Source organism: Myripristis murdjan, chromosome 7 (assembly GCF_902150065.1).
Source record: "Myripristis murdjan chromosome 7, fMyrMur1.1, whole genome shotgun sequence".
Lineage (NCBI taxonomy): Eukaryota > Metazoa > Chordata > Actinopteri > Holocentriformes > Holocentridae > Myripristis > Myripristis murdjan.
The window spans coordinates 12,918,286-12,938,298 of NC_043986.1; the positions used below are offsets into that span (position 1 = coordinate 12,918,286).

The 20,013-nt window shown below is 43.9% G+C and overlaps 1 protein-coding gene across 4 annotated transcripts in view; it reads left to right on the top strand.

The window, feature by feature from the left end:
* The window catches only part of rerea (arginine-glutamic acid dipeptide (RE) repeats a), a 130,158-nt gene that overhangs the window by 34,284 nt on the left and 75,861 nt on the right, over window positions 1-20,013 (top strand). For 2 of the 4 annotated variants that reach the window (XM_030055026.1, XM_030055027.1), the window contains one exon: window positions 17,587-18,097. In XM_030055026.1, coding sequence (XP_029910886.1) covers window positions 17,731-18,097 — 367 coding nt within the window. In that variant the 5' untranslated portion in view covers window positions 17,587-17,730. Of the gene's footprint in view, window positions 1-94; window positions 615-17,586; window positions 18,098-20,013 lie in introns of those variants that run through there. The other 2 variants (XM_030055028.1, XM_030055025.1) reach the window with 2 other exon arrangements.

Genomic DNA, 20,013 nt, shown 5'->3' on the forward strand with positions numbered 1-20,013 from the left:
GAATCCAGTCCATGTTTTTGTTTCGCTCGGGGTTTTTTGAGTGTGGTGGGGGTAATTCTCCTTCACTAGTGTCTGGATAAAGAAAGACTAGGTCAGCCATGTGGATGCGTCTGTTGAACAGCTGAAGGGGAGGGGGGGGTTACAGAGACTGAGTGATAGGGGAGAACGTGGAGTGTGTGCATAGGAAAGAGAGAGAGAGAAGGGGGGAGAGAGCGCGTGTGTGGAAAAAGGAAGCGGAGCCTGTAAACGGCGAACTCACTGATTTCCCCTCGAACAACTACAGCACTGTATACTTTTCATCTGGACACTATAATCGGAAGCAACAACACAGCCAAAGGGAATAGCAGCAGTTTTCGGGGGGAATAGTGCCTTGGTGATTCGGACGTGAATATATCAGTAAAGTGAAACCGTCTTTTGTTGAGGCAAGTGCGAGTCTGAGCCCCTTCGTGCGGGCAGCGGCTTTTAAAAGGATAAAGTGTCCGTGTTCATATTGTTTAGTCCCGGCTCTTGGATTTGGCCCAGGACTGTAAGTTCCGTGGGTCATCTCGGGCGAGAATCGCGTTTTCAAGTTGTTTGCAGCAGTCTGTGGGACTCCAGAATCACCAGGCTGGCGGGTGAGTAGTGGAATACAAAAAAAGATTGGAGAGGGGAGGGAGGGGGTGAGCAATGTGTGGGGGATAAAGAGACGGAATGTGGGTAATAGTAATGATTAAAGCATGAGTTGCACTTACACACTCAGCCAAAAGTGTTACACTTTTGATGATACTCCGAATAGGAAGCTTGTGTGACCTCAAGTCAAATGTTTTTTGAGTGCTGCAGCGAGCTGAAAGTTGGCTGCATTGTTGTAAAACTTGGCTGTTCACTGAGAGCTCTCTCTCTCTCTCTCTCTCTCTCTCTCTCTCTCTCTCTCTCTCTCTCTCTCTCTCTCTCTCTCTCTCTCTCTCTCGCTCACTCAATGGAGTGTGTTGCAGACCTTCAAGCAACCCCCATGACCTGGGCATCTTGTAACAGGGTTTCAGCTGCTAATGGTTTAAAGTTAGCATAATGAAATAAACATAAGGCTTAAATGACAACTCTGCCAGCTTGCAAACACATAGGAACGCTGTAGTGACACTGTAAAAACACTCTGTTTTGCATATGTAATCAGTCAGCCTTGAGAAAAAGTTAGTTGTGACTGAGGGAAAAAAATGTTGAAATGGGATCTTGATGAGTCAGTTTCATATAAAATGTTTTTGGGGGGAGTTCCCCAAGTTTCACATAAAAAAATTGGCTGTTGGATTTACAGCCCAGCGCGTGTCATAAATTGATTATTGGACTGTTATAATGGAAAGTAGTTGACTTCTATTGAAAGAGGTGTAAGGGGGCTGTGTGGGAAACTGGCTGGACCGGTTGCAAACTGTTGAAGGACCACCAAATTAACTTGACTTCCCTCTCCAGCACCCCAGAGGCTATGAACTCTGGCCTCAGCACATGCAGCTCTCACTGTGGGGGAGTGATGTGTGCCTGTTGTAAAGGAGTGAGGGGGACTGGCTGACTGGTGTGTGTGTATGTATGTATGTATGTATGAGGGGGGCTTAGGCTTTGAGAGTAGAATAGTTATTTGTCTCTTAGGCAGCTTATCTAGTGTTTTCCAGTTACAGTAGAAAGGGGGTGGTGTTTACTTAAATAACTGTAAAATTTGTCATAGTGAGTCTTCATGTGACTCCAGTCAGAAGTTCAGTCCTCAGGGTATTTTGGCACAAAGATAGCTTTGCCCCTGAAACAAGATTCAAAACGAGCAAGGGGGAAGCAGTGATTTCCTTCAATCTTGCCTATATAAAAACAATCTCTTCCTGAAATCCTCCCCCTGCTGCTACTATTTTTTTTCAGTGAGCTACACAGACTCAGATGTTGCTCCGCTAATTGTTAGGAGCTAATCTCCACCATGCCCAGCTTCCTTTGGCATATTTTCTGTCCCATGCTAACTGAGAACTGCCCTCTAGTTTAATGATTCAGATGTGATTAATCCAATTGAGTGGGATGACACTGCCTGGGCAATGCATAGGACAAGAACTGCAGATAATGGATGACTGGGTGAATAAAAAAAAAAGGAAATTTTAAACCTCCACAATTGTGTGAATGTTTACACGATCCTTTCGGTAGATCTTACTCAGGAATGCAAATAAAGCCTGAAGTGCAATCGCAGTTGAAAGCTCAACCATGGTAGTCTTTGTTAGTGCTTTCACTGAGTTCCAAGTTACAGAAAACAGTGACTCCCAGATTAACTCTGAACTGTAAAATGTCATGCTTTTCAGGTTCTCTAATCTTAAAGGGGTTAATGCAGACCAGTTTCATTTGGCTTAGCTGCTTATCTTTGATTTAGTTAACATTAACAAATGGAGTGTAAAGATGTTACTGAGGAGAACCTCCCACCGCTCTCTTGTGCATTGCTCACTGCTCTGAGGGGGGAGGGTGCAGTTTGAGCACTCAAATCATATGTGGGTGACACTGAGGCTTTTGCCAGGTGACATGGAGGTTTGTTAAAACTCTGACCTTGCTTCTCGCTGCAGGTTAGCTCTTTTTTTTTTTTTTTTTTTTTTTTTTTTTTTTACTGCTGTTGGGTGGCAACTGAAACATGAGAAGTGCTCTGCTGTATGAGTGATAGGTCTATATAGCTCAAACAGTAACCAGAATTGTGGCTGCAATCATGATCATTGCGGTTAGTTCTAATCAAAGTTTCAGGAATAACATACACTGTCACAGGGTGGAATCCGTCCTCTCTCTGAACTTAAATAGCCTGTCTCCTTGGAAAGAAAACATTTTGATTTCAAGACTCTCCATTCTCCAGAGGTAGGATATCCATTTAGTTTCACTACTGTGGTTTGAATGAAAGCGGAAGTGGTCAGTCATCTTAATGGAGTTGCACACAAGACTTCTTCTGCTGTGAGGGATTTGTACGGGAGTGCTGAGCATTTCACAGTAATGCTGCGAGCAGATAAAAATATAGAGGTCTAAGTCTTAATTACGTATACGCTGCCATTATGCTCACTGTATCATTGCACATCATCTCCATTTGCAGTCCATCGTACCGATGTTTGTAGGAAATTAAATATGATGTGTAATTTGATCTGCGTCTTAGTCCGCAGTCTGTGTTGTCAATTCATGTAAACGCTTGGATGCCTAGTAGTGATGTGAGTCACCTCTTGTCGCAAACACAAGTCTCACCACCGACAAAGGTACAAAATGCTAGTAAACATTCAGCTCACATGCGTGCGCGTGTAGGAGTGTCACCTCTGAGGAATCTGAGGGGTGATATCCGGATCAAAGAGACTTGTTTCTGACCAGAGAGAGAGAGCAAGAGAGAGAGAGAGATGCTTCATAGTGTGAGGCTGTAATGGCTGTCTTGCTGCTCAGAGGCAGCTGAATGTTTGACAGGGCATTGGAAAAACGTTATTTAATCTGCTCGCATGATGGCCCTCTCTGGGATTGCACCATGCTGTGTCCCGGCCCTCTTTTCCTCTCTGTGTTGGGATGATGGCAGTTCCTGGCTGGCAGAAAAACATTCAGTGGTTCTCTGTGTGTTGTTGTTTTTTTTAACAGCATGATGTAATGCATAAAGAATCAGAGGAAGGCAAGTTATAATTGATGTGAGGTTGGCGGCCTCTCATTTTCTTTCAAATGACTGAGTCTGTTGGGGAATAGGTATCTTTTCCATGTGGGTAATAGCCTGAATGACTCAACTGTATTCCACTGTAGTTACAAAGAAATTATCTAACTGTTATTGTAATAAGCTATGTGAATAAAAACAGGTGTGTTTTTTTTTGTTTTTGTTTTTTTGTTTTTTGTTTTTAAATAAAAAAAAGACTTTTTGCAAGATGCTTCTCGGTGGCTGATCACATCAACTTAGGCAAACCATCTGGCTTTTTGACCATCTGCATGTGGCTTACTGCACAGCTTTCCAACCCCTCAAAGGTACAGCTCATAGTTACCCTTCCACCTCTCACCCCCACAATACAGAAATCTGAGAGCTGCCTGGTCATAAAGACAGGCGGAAAATCAATGAGAAGTCATGGCTTCCACACCATTGTTGGTACCATTTTCATCCCCCTACACAGAGCCAGACTCAGGGTTTTGAGCAGCAATGATAAATCTCTTCAGTTGTTTTCGATTGTTTAGATGGCTCCCATTTCTAAATGGAAGGACCTTGCTTGTCACTTCCTGACCTGTTTCCCTTGTAGGAAATCTTGTACCAGTGATTAATTTAGAAAACATTAACCACAGATTGACATAGAATTTATGAAACAGTGTTAGTACAGTCAAGGAAGCAGTTCCCTCTGGTGGGTGTCTATTGAAGTGAGGGGCGATGAAGGAGCAGAGAAGTGCTTTGATTTTTTTTTTTTCATAGAAAATTCCATCTAATTTGTTGTGTGCATAGAGGAAGGACGCTGATATCTTTAATTAATGTAAACCTCAGGAGCCAGCGGAGAGTGAGAAATTGGGATAATTGAAAATAGGCGCTATCTCCTTTCCCCTTCTCTGTCTGTACATCCTTAAAGCAGCTGAGCCCATCGGAGGGCACTTTCACACATGTTAAGTGGGGGACATCTGGCCTCGTTAATTCAGTGCATGGTCATAAAGTGGAATGGCGGTCCCCACAGGGCCGCCTGCGTTGCCTGCTCTGAACACGGTCAGATGGAGCCTGTGTGTCCTCACTGCCTCCTTGTCCTCGCTGTTTGACTGCCCCTCTGACACTGGCTTTTACACTAGCGGCAGGACATCGACAAGAGCGCCTTCACAATCCTGCTATGAAATTTAAACACAGATGCTGATCTGTATCCCAGAAGTGTGAGGGAGATAAAGTGACAGTACATAAACGGTGAAATATGTGCCAGAAAATAAAAGTGAGCTTTGTAACGCTGTAATGTGCGGTTTTATTGCCCAGTTTTAATTTTCATTTTCTTACTACAACAAAGCAACAGGGATTGGATTTGCTAGCTTGTGTCGACGCATTATAGGATTTTAGTATCAAACCACACCCAAAGAGAGACCCCCTCCGCCCCCCAACTAGATAACGCCTGTCCTTCAGTATTGCTGTATTTTAGTTATCTATGCACATTTAGACTGCTCTGTGCTCAGATGATGAGAACTGTATGCTGTCAGGCTCTATATTCATGATTCCACCTTATGTCTCTGCATCATCAGGAATGGAAACAAATAATTGAGTGACAGCGGCAAGGATGCAGGCTTGCTGCGCTTTCATATCCTATTTTAGCGAGTAAACATTTAATGTGTATAAATGTATCACAGCTTTATTTATGCATAGAATCTGCTGTTAAGTCTGAATTATACATTAGTCAATGAATAATGCATCACTGCCATTCCTTAATGATTACTTGCCAGGCAGCGAATGGTAATATTTGCTGATAAATTTACCCATTGATCTTGGCTTGTCTTTAACTAGTTGTGCAGAGATAGTCTTCGACCCATTTTGCATTTAGGGAGCTTTTTAGTCAAGCTTGTTATCAAAAGCAAGCTAATTGTCTGTTTTTAAAATCAAGATGTCTATTAAAATGGACAAGTTAGCCCGAAGGAATTAAAGCAAAAGGGTTACCATGTGAATTCCCAGAGCACATGCTACTCAGTACCAGTACTAGATGTAAATTCTGCCATTCCCCTTTGTAACATCTTAGTAAGGCTGGTGTGTTTACATACTATTCTTTTCTTGGCTGCCTTTTAGGATGAGTTGTTTTTCTTTAGACCTCCACAGATCAATGACCAATTACAGTTTTGTCTTTTTCTTGGCATGTTGCCGTTTCAGGACAGGAGTATGTTTGTCTGAACTCCAGAGTCTAGACTGTGTCTGGTGTTAGTGATTTAGCCCATACGTGATAAAGGTTTTTCTGTGATGACCCTTCTTTATTGGCATTGTTCTGAACAGCCAGGCGGAGCCAGATTATTGACACATTATATGTGTAATACTGTGAGTCCAGTGTTGCCTAAGCCTCGAAGCATAGCCCGTTACTGTGCAGATATATGGCTTGTCCACACAATGAGAAAATATTGACTTGTTGTCACTCACTCATTTGATTAGTCGTGCGGCTGATTCTGCTTTTCATTTGTTGCCCTGGCAACGTAAATGGGAAAACACAGCAACAGTCTCATTCCGTCCAGTAATGAAGCACTGGAGCACTGCAGACTATCACATCTGGAAAACCTCTCTCTAAGCAGGAATGAATGTCTTTATCACTCATGGTGTATCATTGGCATTTGTCAGCTCTGCTAGTTTCCACAAAACACCAACATTTGACAGCCTTTTCTCTTTACAGAAGGTGCAACTGTGTGGGAGTGATGTAGCCTAACAATTCCACTTTGATTTAGCAGCTTTGTTGAGAGAAATTTATCTGTATCTTTACCCATGATGTTTTCTAGCAACTCCTTTTCCTTTGTGTGCAATAAGACCAGCTCAGAGCAGTCTGCTGTCATGTGTATGCCAGGTCATAATGAAAGCACCTTCCATTTAATCTGGCCAGATTCATCAGTGGCCTTGTTCTTCCAAAAATAATGAGGTAGACTGTCAGGGCTGCCCCAGGCAGCATGTAGGGAGATGATCTCTCTGAACCGGCAAATCATTCCATTTTTTTATGCTAAAAAGACAGGCTAATGACTATGCTTGATGTGTGTCAGTGCTTTAAGTTAACTAGCGTTAATTCACAGAAAGATCTAATGGGCTTGATTGTCAAGCGGAGCTGAGGCAGTCAGTGATGGGTCTGTGCATGGGTGGGGGGGGTGTAATTGTTTTTGCTGGCGGTGATTCTCTCTGGAAGGGATGACTGCACAATCCAGATATGTAAACAAGGAGAAACTGAAAGGCAATATGCTGATACCTTGTCTGTTTCCTCTTGATCAACCTACCCGCTGAAATGAAATCTCAAAGCTGTGCCCAAACATTCTTCAGATTCAACTTGGCAATACCCTTGCTTTGCAAACCTGTGTCTGTTCAACTAAGCATTTCAAACATGCAAATCACATGTTGAAAATGGGGATCTTGAGGAAATCATTAACTGCGGCAGCACACCAGAACACAAAGGGAGGCAGAGTTAAAGACAACAGATGCTCAAAGTGTTTGATTCTGCTTATTGGAGCATGACACTTGTTTAGTGCAGCAGAGAAGCCCAGTTTATTCATGCTAAACAATGATGCCCTCTCTCGCCAATGCACTGCCAGTCATCTGTTCTCCAGCGGCATTTAACACATTTGCGATATTCAGTTAATGTTTATACACACTTTCACACATTTAGAATCAGGCTGCTCTTTTGTGTGCGGTGGAAGGCTGGAACGCTTGGCTGGCTGCAGCATAGTAGACTGCTACCTCTTACGTTTTCAAAAATAACAAACCTGCACAGCCCCATGCCAGCTTAAGAGGAAGATTGCAGTGTTAAAGTGAGCTGACTCTATTGTACTGATAAAGACCAACTTGAGTTCCACCAGGAAGCAGTCCAGTTTGTGAACACATGGTTTTCAGAGTTAGTGTTTGAGTCAGCGTCAGGGCAAGACTGGACATCTGTCTGCTAGTGATCTATAACGCCCACAATCCCTCCCACAGACTGTCAGCTTTGGCACTCCACCAGTACACCGGTTGCTATAGCACACCCAGCCACCCGCAACAGTGGCTTATCTAGCTAGCATAACAAACACAGGACTAACAAAGAGGATGGAAACCAATAGGACAACCAACAACAAGGGACCTTAAGGGTACCCTGCCATCATAACTCCACTTCAAAATGGAGGCCTTTGTTCAAGGATTGTTGGTGAGGGCATCCTTGCAAGGTAGCAGCACATCTTTTCATCCTCAAAACACCACTCACTCTCTCTCTCTCTCTCTCTCACTCTCCTGTTGGCGGAGGAGATCCTCTGCCTGATAAGGCTTCACAGAGAAAGGTATTCCTCTGGGACTGTTGTTGAGGGATTTCTACAGTTCTGCCATGCGCTGATTAAAGGAACACTTGTAGATAATCCTTTTGAATAAATGGGTCTTTGTTGTGGCGGTGGTGGGGTTGGGATGTGTGGGGCAGAAAAAGCCCCAGATTTGGATTTTTAACTGCTTATCACCTCTGTATGATCCGCCACTCTGCTAAGATAAATATTTAATGACAGGGTGGCTGAAATAGAGCTGTTACAGACTGCTGGTGAGAAATGGAGCTTCTATTTAGAGCCCATACTGTTCCATAAAGTCATGGCATTGGTAGACAGCCCAAGGTTATTAGTGTGGTATGAGAGTAGTGTGTTTGTGTATGTGTGTGCTGAGGAGTTCTCACTCTTCCTCACTGCAGTGATATGAAGGAGAGAAATGCACTCAGTCTGTTATTGAGCATTTGCTCATGAATCCTTGATGTGTATGTGAGAGTGAGTGAGTGAGTGAATGTGTATGCCTGAGACTTGAGTGTGCGGGCCGTGTGGGAGCACTATGGTAAATGCACAACAGAGATACTATCCAGGCACAGCTTAGTTCAACTATTTCTGCAAGCAAAACAGCTGCACGTTTGCCCTCTGCTACCTTAGTTTTGCTCTATTTCACTTCACGTGCTTACTACTCTCTGGGCTCTTGTTTAGTCATTTATGTCATGCAAAATTGATTGTGAAGATATGCATCAATGCCTGCTGCAATGAAGTTATCATATTGTAAATACTGTAAAGGCAGATCTCAATATTAGAGCTGTACAATAACATTTTATTATAGTGTAGCTGATATAAATGAGTATAGGTTAATCAGGTGGCTAGGTTGATTCTCCTAACCGTGCGCTTGTACGCTTGAACAAATAGAATCCTTAAATTAATAGCAGCCTGGCTTTTAGTCTCTAGGCTAGGATTATGAAGTGAAGCCTATATTAGGGCCTGAGTGTTATTGCACAGCTCATTTAAACACTGATCTAGACTTGTGCTTGATTCATCCTGTTTACTCATTACATGATAGCTGTGGCAAAAGCAATTACTTTCTGCTTTCAAGTACCTTGCTTTTGGTCTCACTGCGGTTCTTACTCATTTCACTGGAGCTCCCTTGGCCCCATGGCTTCCAATCAGTCCACTGAGTGGCGTGCACTAACATCTTGGCTTTCTGTGTAGGAAATAGGTGGGTAAACACAGCAGAGTCCTTGAAGCACTTCCCATCCCTGCTATTGGATTACCAGCTGCCTTTCCGGGCCTCATCTGCCCAGATGAGTGCCAAGATCAATGGAGCTCTTAAAGCAAAGCTAATTCGATCAGGACTGGCTTTGCTACTGTTGATCAGAGATTATTTTTTTTGACGTGAAACAAAAACTTAATCAAGTCAAGCCCATGTCCAATAGCCCATATTTTCAGGCACTCCAACTCCTATAGACATCAATTAGGGGGGATTTCATATTCATTATTGAATTGTTGGGCTGGCCCACTGAGAAGAGGTGTGGAGATGGAAGGGGTGAACTCCTGACTGTGTAAAGTGATCCGGTCTGTTTTGCTGAGTGTAGCAGGAATGCTGCCTTTTCTCCAGCAGAGCACTGGCATCATAAATAAGCTAAGAGCGTGTTTTTAGAGGGATGAGGTGTCTCCTGCTTTGACGGGGAGCAGAAAGAAAAGGGTTGAAGGGCATATTGACCCTCTTGTTCTGGAAACCGAAAAGCAGACTCTTCAGTGCCCCCTTGTTCTCCATTAATTATTGTTTGATGCTAATAAAGGAGGGGGGATGGGGCATGTTATGAAACATAATTATTCATTGCAGCATTTCCCCTTGATGAGCCTTGTTCCCCCTCCCCTTGTGCTTAGTGAGGAAGAGGCCAGCGCTGTCAATTGAGTACAGCAGCCAAAGATGTCCCCTCAGCCTTTTAAGGAGGGGACAGGAGGGAGCAGGGTGAAGGGCGCCATTTGCCCGAGTGATATATGAGGAGAGACAGCAATATATGTAAGGAGCTGCTGAAAGAAAGATAGGAGAAGGTCAAGGCACATTACACTCCAACCATTTATTGGCTGAGCACATAGTCTGACTTGGACTGCAAATACAGTTGCTCAGGAGCAGCAGTTCTATATATATATATATGTATATATATATATATATATATATATATATATATATGTCTGTGTGTGTGTCAATGGACTACACATTTTAGATTGACATATGTGTATACACTCGGATGAATGCAGCACTGTGGCGAACATGCTCTCAGTGGCTTTTTATAAGCTTGCAGATGCAGTGGCAAGCTATTTTAACAAGACTGTAGCTTCACAAACCTGCCCTCCTAGATTTCCACTCTGTGTTGCGATGGCAGAGACACTGGAGACCGATTTCCTATGCATGAGCGCAGCATATGGTGTGCTTAAACACAATGCAAGCAGGGGATTAGTCAACGATTGTCTCGTATAACATTTTGGTAATTGAGTGGTGTTAAAGGGTTAGGGGAACTCCACCCCAGCAATATATACATGCTTTTTGTTGCCCTATTTAAGGAGCAAAATAATGAAGGTAAAGTTTTCTTCATTTTAAAGAACGTGTTCATGGCTTGGAAGTGCTAAGCAGTATTTTCATTGTCATTAATCCTTCTCGTTTTGCTATCACTTCCCTGAATATTAAGGAGAAAAATCATAAAGGTTAAAATTTTCCCTCATTTTAAAGAATATATTCATGACCTAGCAGTGCTAAGCAATATTTTCATTGTCATTAATGGAACCCCACTAACAAGTGAGGAGTGGAATTCAGTGAGATTTCCATGGTCAAAGCTTAACATTAACATTCCAGGAATATCTGAGGCTTATTCACTGCAACTCAGCCGAGCAGCCAGCTCTGTTCACCTTTGGTTAAAAAAAGACAACAAGCCTGTCCCTAACCCAGGCTGTGTTATGAGTAGGGAGGTATTTTTACTGCACCATTGTTGTTGCACAGTGAAGGATGCAATATGTAATCCAATATATTGCAGTTGTTAGGCGTTGTGAGAAGATGAAAAATATGCAGGTTGTGTTTGCTGGAGGCAGAGCACACTATCAGTTAGGGATCAAGTCTCCATTTCACACATGAACGGGCAGGGTTAATCTGTGGATCGCTACTGTACACTGCTTAGAAACCAGTCTCTACTCTCTACTTGTCCAAAAGCCCATTGTCCCTGCCCCTGTTGCTAATGTTTACAGCAAACAGCTGCCTTTTGTAGCCAAAATGTATTTTTAGGTGAAGACGTAAGCATTTGTTTGTGGTAAATATGACCCACACAGGTCTGCCTCTTTCAAACTGTCCAAAATTAATTATGTGTATTTGTAGTCTACCTGTGTGTGTGGCCTGTGTGTTTGTGGCAGTGTCTGGGGTGCACTAAAATGCCGCTGCTGTAAGAGGCCCAGTCCCAGTCACTGCATGTTTTATGAGCTGTCCTCAGAGGATATGGGAGCTCTGAGCTCAGATCCTGCTTGTTCCAGCAGCGTTTTCATCACTCCTGGCCACTTCCCCTCCAGCAATTTTTTTTTTTTTTGATGAGGGAGAGGGGAGAGGGAACACATCCAGAATCAGGCAATATTTACAACATGGCCTTGTCTGTGGCTATAGTTTAAATAGTGTGGCTAGCTGCACAGAAGCCTCACAGACTCATGATTCATATTATTCTCCTCATGCACACTGCAGAGGGTGCTTTCCCCTCTGCCTAGGATCACTGGCCTGCACCACTGAGAAGGTGGATGACAAGGCTGAACGCTACGCTGAATATTCCACTCTCCCAGTCACCTCCCCTGCTGACTGCTTTCTAAACCCTCCTCTTCCTTGGACAAACAAATCTCCAACAGGAGAATGTTCACCGACAGTGTCTATTTGCATTGTTTACACACTGACTCGTGAGTTATAGCGCTGGTTCAGAGAATGCTGAAATTAGTAGGGAGGATAACAAACAAAGAGGATGTTATGCTTAGTGAACCAATCCTTTAGTTGCTTATGTATTTATGTATTTATTTATTTTTTAAGGACAGTTAGTTGTGGTGGCTGTTTAGGTTGTGGTTAGCAATTACAGGAGAGGCCTTTGCTTCTGAAATAAAAGCCCTCCCTAATTAGAGGTAATATCATCCTGTGGTATCTAGAGGTGGAGGTGTTTCTGGTCTGGATCGTTATATGCCGCTGAATAGAGGGATTGCCCCCACCCCCCCACCCACCATGACCATCTGCTCACGGATGGAGTGGAGTGCGCCACCACATAGCTAAATAATTTAGGCGGCAAAATGGTTTTGTGCACTGACCTAATGGCTTTGTTGCTGGGAAGTCTTCTCAAGACATCCTTCAATGCCCCTGTTGGCCCGTGCTGTCAGTCTGAAACCTCAGAGCTGTCTTATCTGTCACTCTAATCTATTTATGTTAGTTTTTCCTCTGTGTTGGCATGTCATTCTGTATGGCATAGTGATTAGAGTAGCTGGAGGATGTAGGGCAGCCATATGAATACATTTGCTCCTCTCACACACTCATTTAGTCTACCAGTTGGAGTTTAACTGATGGATAGGATCGTTAAGCTGATAGGCACATCGGGGAAGATGAGAGGGGATATTTGATTGCAGAAGATCACTGGAAGTGGTACATGATTGAGTGCTCAAATATTTAAATCCCAAGACTCCTTGTATTGTAACAGAAGACAAAATCAAGATTGGGTGCAGAATCAAGCTTGTTCTGATATTTTGATTTTACAGCAAATCTTTTTATGCATCTGGCTAAAAACAAACAAACATATACTTCCTTTCCCTGTTGGAATTATTCTTCATTTTATAGAAATAAAAATGTTATGAGGTATAGGTTAGAGATTTTGTCAGTTCAAGTCAGGTTTCAATGTGTCCCCAGTGTGTATTTATGCCTCGCCTGACCCCAGCCTTACCTTTGGATAAATTTCATTACAACAGCATAATTCACCAAAAAATTGAATTGTCAGTGCCTCTCCAGAGGTGAACGATACTAGAAAACCCTTGAAATCAGGCACTTCATTCACACTGGGGGAAAAAAAAAAACGAATCACAGTTCTACAGGGAAACTCAATTAAGAGACAGATTCATGATAGTGCTGTCCGCTGCCACATACTTCACATTCTCCTGCTTCTCTTATCAATGACACATTGGGAGAAGTCCTCCACTGGACTGTCTGTGATTACATTTCTCAAGCGTGCCTCATTTAGGGGAAAGGGGAAGGGTGACAATGGACAACCCTGCCATTTCCCTCAGGAGCCATGTCAAAACACGATGCCTCATGAAGCAGTCAGAGGAGCTGAAATGGCCTTCAGCTTTGCTCCAGCCAGACAAACGTGGCAGACTGAGAGGTACTGTGTCTTGATGTAGCTGGTATTAGGCTGTGAAATGAAGTCCTGCTCACAGGCCCTGCAGATAATAGACATCCTGGGCTGTGGAGCAGCCCCCTCAGGGCCATGTGGAGCTCTCACAGAGAGCACACAAACAGGGACTAGAGGAGGATTTAGCCCTCTTTTCGAGATGGAGTTGGAGCTTAGACCCTGCAGAGTGCACAGTCTGATCCTTATGTCTGGTTGAAAGTACCTGTGACTGTTGGACAGAGAATAGGTTTGGCTTAGCGACTGTCAGTTTGTTAAAAAAAAAATATGTATACTGGAAACTATTGTTTGCCAAGAGACATTTGTTTAGTTTTCTTGGCTAATCTTTTTAGACAGTGGTGGTTCATTTTTACACATAGTGTCATTGTGCATGAGAATCTCCTGTTGTGCAGCTGTGCTTTGCTTTTTACTATAGGACTCTCTAGGCAGGTTTAAATGTTCGCATCGGAAAGCCCCAAGCTATCGTCTCTTGAGCACGGCTTTTACCTACTAAACTAACCCCGGATGCCAGCTAAAAATAGAGCCTTTGTGAGTACAGCTTTAGCAGAGGGAAAAGATGTGGTTACTCATCAGTGAATTGAAGAAACAAGTGGAGCAGACAAGTGTCTTTGCCCTGCCAATGTGAACTAAAACAGAGAGGGCCTCAGAGAATAAAGCATGCTATGATTTCATCAGGTAAGACAAAGCAGGCGGGGGGCAGAGACCACAGAGAATCCCTTATGAAGTGGCCTACCCCCTGCCTCCAGCTGAGCCTTTCATTGTGCTGTTGTTTCTAGGGGGCTTGGATGGCAGCTTAGATTAGATCGCACTGAGTAATGGATTGGAGCTGACGAAAAGCTGCTGCGGCTCAACATCACCACAGCTAGGATCCGTGCACTGCTTAGGATCTGGCTGGTTTATTCGGATCAATTTGAGTCGCCCTCATTGTTAATAACCCTGTGTATATTCATGCTAATATTGTTCTCCTCTAATCTGTATTCATGCGAGTATTTCATTCAATCCCTTTGCAAAGCTGGCCCTAAATCCTTGCCAATCACATTCTGCTACTTCATAATTCTCCAATTGAATATGCCATGAATGACTTTTCAGTCTCACCCCCAAAACTGAGTGGCTCACTGGGCTGGTTTTATTGTTGTTGGGTTCTGTTTTGCATATAAATGTAGACATATCTGGCCCCTATTATTTGTTCTGTAATATGCTATAGGGATAAATGTCGAGCATTTAGAAATTTTTAACCCAGGATAATCAATTAGTAAAATTTGGACTGATAAAAAAGGAACCATATAGCTTTGTCTGGCTGTATCAAGCAAACCATACACATTTTGATGTTTATCCTTGGACTGGATTTGATCGAAACTACAGAGATGAACATGTATTTGGGTAAACGTGGGAGTGATTGGAATGAATAAAACATGGCTTTTAAAAAGCCTGTTGGGTAAAAGGAGAGAGAGCGGAAAAAAAAACAGTGTTTAGTAACACAAACCTGCTGTGTGGCCATTGTGGGGGATGATGTGTTAATCGAGCCACAAACTGTGTGGTTTTTCAGGCCAGAGGTCTCATTTAAACAGGCACGGAAAGAGAAATGTATTTGAGCGGGGCCCCGCTGGCTGCTAGCCCTTGACTCTATTGCAGTAATGTAAATGGTGGATTAGGTGCTGTTGGCTGGGACCCCCCACCCCCTCTCCAGCCACTGCCCCCTCCTTCTCTTTTCCATTAAGACAGCTGGTATCTTTCAAAGGGTCCTGGCCCAGTGATTGATGTGTAATAGCTCCAAGCCTCACCTGCCCCCTCACAGTGTTATTCATCGGCTAGGCAGCCAGCACTGCTTTCCACAGAGCACTTTGTTTCCCTGGCAGTGGGCGGAGAGCCTCTCTCTCCCTCTCTCCATGTCTCCCTCTCTCGCCCTCTCTCTCCCTCTCAGCCATCAATACATTATAAGTTTTCATTGCCACAATATTACTACTTCGCACTGACTCACTGCTTTTTATTCCCTCGATTTGTTCAACTTCAAATTGCTCTTTTATCCACGTCAGACTGCGGTTACTGTTGTGCAACAAATTAACTATACACACTCAAACGTATTGCTAATTAACTACTAAAATTCATTCAAGGCTTAACACAACTGAATATGGATACAGACACATCCAGGTAAAAAGTTTTTATGGCATGAGGATTTATAAAAATACAGCACAATTATGTAACATTACATATTACAAATACAGGATTAGGAACAACACGGTGGTGTTAAGTCTGTCCAGATGCAAGCTAATAGCACCTAGATTGTAAAGGTGCTCACACAGAGGCTTGTAGCAGCCCACGACATCAAAGCAGAATGGGCCAGCCCTCCATTTGCAACAGTTCAGAGTCCTCGTTGCTTTCAGTGGAAGAGGCTTATGTTACTGATTAGAGTAGAGAAGAGGTACTTAGCTCGTACACAGACTCTGGCAGCCACCAGGATTAGAGCTGTGCTATCAAATGATACCTTCGTCAATATTTTCATGTCCCTCACACCTCCCAGACACGCTGCGGGATATGGATACTGGTGGGGGCATAGTATGTATTTTGGCACACTGCAGAAGGTGTGTGTACAAGGTGGGACTTTGTGTGTGTGTGTGTGTGCGTGCTCCATACTACAACTCTCCTGAGCCTGCGTGTTTGTGTGCGTGCATGTGTGTTCTCGTGTGTATGTGCTGGCAGCCCAGTGGTCGCCGTGGTAACTCATCATTAGGTGATTAATGGGGCTGTGACGAGGCTGCGGTTTAATCAGGCCCGGTGTTTGTGTTGAAGCCGACGACAAGAGCAGCTGCCCTGTCAGTTGGTGTCTGCTCATGAGATGACAGCCCCTGCTGCTGAGGAGCGCCGTTGTCAAACGTACCTCACTGTATGTGTGTGTGTGCGTGTGTGTGTTTGTGTGTGTGTGTGTGTGTGTCTGCCTGCCAAAACCCTTTCCTCCACCTTACTTCCTCTCTTGCTGTATTCTTTACCTTACGCCCTTTCTATCTGTCTCAATAAATGCATGTCTCCTTGCAGACATGCTGCATAATTTTAACATGAAGCTGGTTTCTGCTTTACCTGGCTCGATCTCTATCCATCCCTCCTTTTCTTTCCCTCTCTCTCCCCCCTGCCCGGGTTGCTATCACAATCATGGTAACACGGGTGCGGATTGCCAGGTCTGGCCCCTCTGGGGGCTGTAATAGCTATTTCTAGTTAATCTGTAGTGGGGCGGGGGGGGGGAGCAAATACTGGCAAGTAAGTGAGAAGCCTCCTTTGTAGGCGTCCTGTGTAGGGGCAGTGTAGTGCAGACAGTTTACTGCTATAACTCAGCCACTTCTGTGTGTTTATGGAGGATTTCATTATGGCCTGAGAAGGTGGTAGCTGGCTTCTTTTGAGTGAATGATTATAGATGAAAATGGCAGTGGACTGGGCATGGCAAATTACTGGCTCTGCTTCTCTCCCCTCTCTCCCCACCAGTGGATTGCTGTGTTCTCCCCTCCAGAGCTGTCACTTCACATTAACACAGTGGTGACTGTCAGCCAGGGCAGAGGGCTGGGGTGGAGCGCAGTCTAGCCAGCCAGAGTACACACACACACACACATACAACCGCACGCACACACAGATGAGTAAAATTGAGCCTGGTGTCATTGCAGCTGTTCACCAGAGAAGCAAACTAGCTAGCACTGTCATTGGGCTTTGTGCTGTGTGTCTCTAGTGGTGTTGCAGACAAAAAAGAGCAGTGTCTTCTGCCGACAAGCCTCTGGACACACTATATCTGAGGAATTCTCCTGGCTGTGAGCCTCATATCCTCAACCAAAATGCAGCACAGCCCTTCTGAGCAGTGATTATGCAGCTGGGAATCCCCTTTAGGTCATTGTGTGAGAAGTACATGTAATGCCTATCTGTTTCTGCTTTCTCTTCCTCCCTGTTTTTCTGCTCTCTTCTCCTTTATAATTCCCTTTTACTGTCTCTCTCTGAAATGATGCAAATAGGTTTGAGCAAGAAGTTTGAAGGTTGTTTCCTTTTGATAGAGCTACTCAGTGCTCTCCAGAGTATACATAGCTGTGGAGGGGAGCACCAACAATTACTCTGATGTTAAAGAGAGCAAGCGGAGCTCATTGCCTGACCTCCACAAGCTAATCTCTCCACTTTTCTCATCCAGAAAAGTTTCCTCTCCCACCAAATGACCCTTTGTACAAACAAAATGTACCCGAGCGTACAATAAAGGTAATGGTTAGTGACTCAATCAAGTGCTAACTGTCCTCTCCCTCTTTGTGTTTGTTCTTGTCCGCAGCTTTTCTGAAACACTGGGGTTGTTGGTGTGGCCGAATTTTCCCTGGATTTGACTGGTAAATTCAGAAGACTGAAGCCCAGGCTCACAGTCTACCTTTCACGGAGGCCCAGCCGTGAGAGGACTGAGGAAGGCACGTGGCGGATCATGACGGCCGACAAAGAGAAGGAGCGGGAGAAAGAGCGAGACAGAGACAGAGACAGGGACCGGGACAAGAGGGAAGCCGGGAAATCCCGCCGGCAGGATGGAGACCGGGGTGACCGGGAGAGCGAAAGCTCCAGGCCTCGGCGCAGTTGCACGTTGGAGGGTGGGGCCAAAAACTACGCTGAGAGTGAGCACAGCGAGGATGAGGACAACGACAATGGCAGCACAGGTGGAGGCAGCGGCACAGCTGAGGAGGCGGGTAAGAAGGGCAAGAAGAAGACACCCAAGAAGAAGTCACGCTACGAGCGCACAGAGAACGGAGAAATAACCTCCTTCATCACAGAAGACGATGTTGTTTACAGACCTGGCGGTAAGTCACAACCATCTAATCTCATCAGCATCAGCAGTATGGACACACTCATTAGCATGGTTGCCAACTGCAGCGAACACCAGGCAATTTGTACATTTATTCAGTTTATAAATAATTTCAAGCTCACTTTATCATACTTCATATCAGGGTATGGTTAAATATTGATATTAAGTTGACAATATGATATGAGACTAGAGCTGTGCAATAATGGCCAAAAAATAAAACCTCAATTTTTTTTTTTTTTTAACTTGTCATGATTTACACTATTAGTCTATATGTTTCTTGCTTTTCACTAACTACTAACTGAAGGGAATCTTAGTGAGCATCATCATGTGATTCGTGTACGCATTTCTGGGAATATGCACTCTGTGGAGTGCCCAGCTGCTTTTATAATGCTATAACATGTAGTCAATCTCAGTTTTATGATAAAGATGTTTTTGCATCAATATAAAACATCTTTGAATTAACTGATTTAATTGTCTAGGATTTTGGATATAATTTTGTGATATGGGTTAAGTGTTTTCCTGGTTTTAATGGCTGCATTAGAGTAAAGAGATAACTTTTGATATCTCTTGCAGAAATTATTTAGATGTAATTAGGCTGTTCTAACTTGCTTCTACCTGCTTGGTCATTGTATCTCCATTATTAATGATAGTTTATTCGTTGTGTCTAAATATCCCATCAAAACACCAGCAGTCATTGCTACAATGCTATAACTATATTGATAATGAGGTATTCAGTCACATATTTAATTTTGTACACATCGCACAGCTCTGTACCACAATTTATTCGGCTTTATCTAATTTTGTTTTCAGCAAGCTTGATTTTAAGTAACAAGCTCAATGTTCCTTTAATTCTCTTAATGGTAATTTTTCTGGTTCAAAACCAGTCATTTCCAATCCAGTATGCTCCGAGAGCTGCCGAGGGCTTGCACATTCTCTGAAGGAGCAGAGCTCCAGCAGCACAATCACTCCCTCAGGCTACAGGCCTATGCATCATACAATCAATTCCAAGTTGACTCACTCCGTCCTTTGTCTTGGCCTAAGTCGATAAAGCAAAGTGGTGCTTCACTAGATGATGCGGTAGTGACGAAAGCCATGATAATGATTTCATCCCAGTGCTATCTGACTCACTGGAAGTATGCTATCCCTACTGGGGCCAGGAGGTACTCTAGTTTCCTGGAGAGAGATTTGAGGTGCAGTACAGTGTCTTTATTATGTCGGATAAATGAGACTAAAAAGAGAACTAACCTTTTCCGCAGCTGTAAACATGGCCTTTCTTTCACCCGCTGTTTATAAATTGGTTGTACTAGAGGGGGGGAATGTCAACACTTGCTGTCGGAAGGAAGCCAGGTTAGCCAGGGATGTGTGTGTGTGTGTGTGTGTGTAATAATGTCTGCTCCTGCTCTGTTACTGCTCACTACTATCCCCTCTGCACCTAAATCATTGCCGCCATGTCTTTTCATTTATCTAGCAGCCAGTGAAAGGTCAAGTAGTAGGGGGGCGGCCCACATTGCTTGGGTATTTAATGGGAAGATGTAGGAAATTACAGCCAGTGTGTTAGGTTATCTTACTCTCTAACTACCCACTCCTACACACATCTACACAAACACTCGCCCCCTCCCTCTTTTTTCTTTTACTGCTAAAGAGAAGCCTTCAAGAAGGTGCAGCAAAACAGCAGACCCCCCCCTTTCCCTCCAGTGGTGTAATCTTGTTGGCTAAATTATCTCTGTGTCGGTATCAGTGGAGGTCCTCAAGCAAGCAGCCGCACTAAACCAAAGCCTTGTTCTTGTTCTCCTTCTCTCTATTTCTATCTCCCACTCTCTGACATGGACTCAATTGAAGCCTTTTTTGCTCTGCATTTCATGTTTAATAGAGAGAGCACCGCCGCTTTGTCTCACAGTCAACCATGCGGAG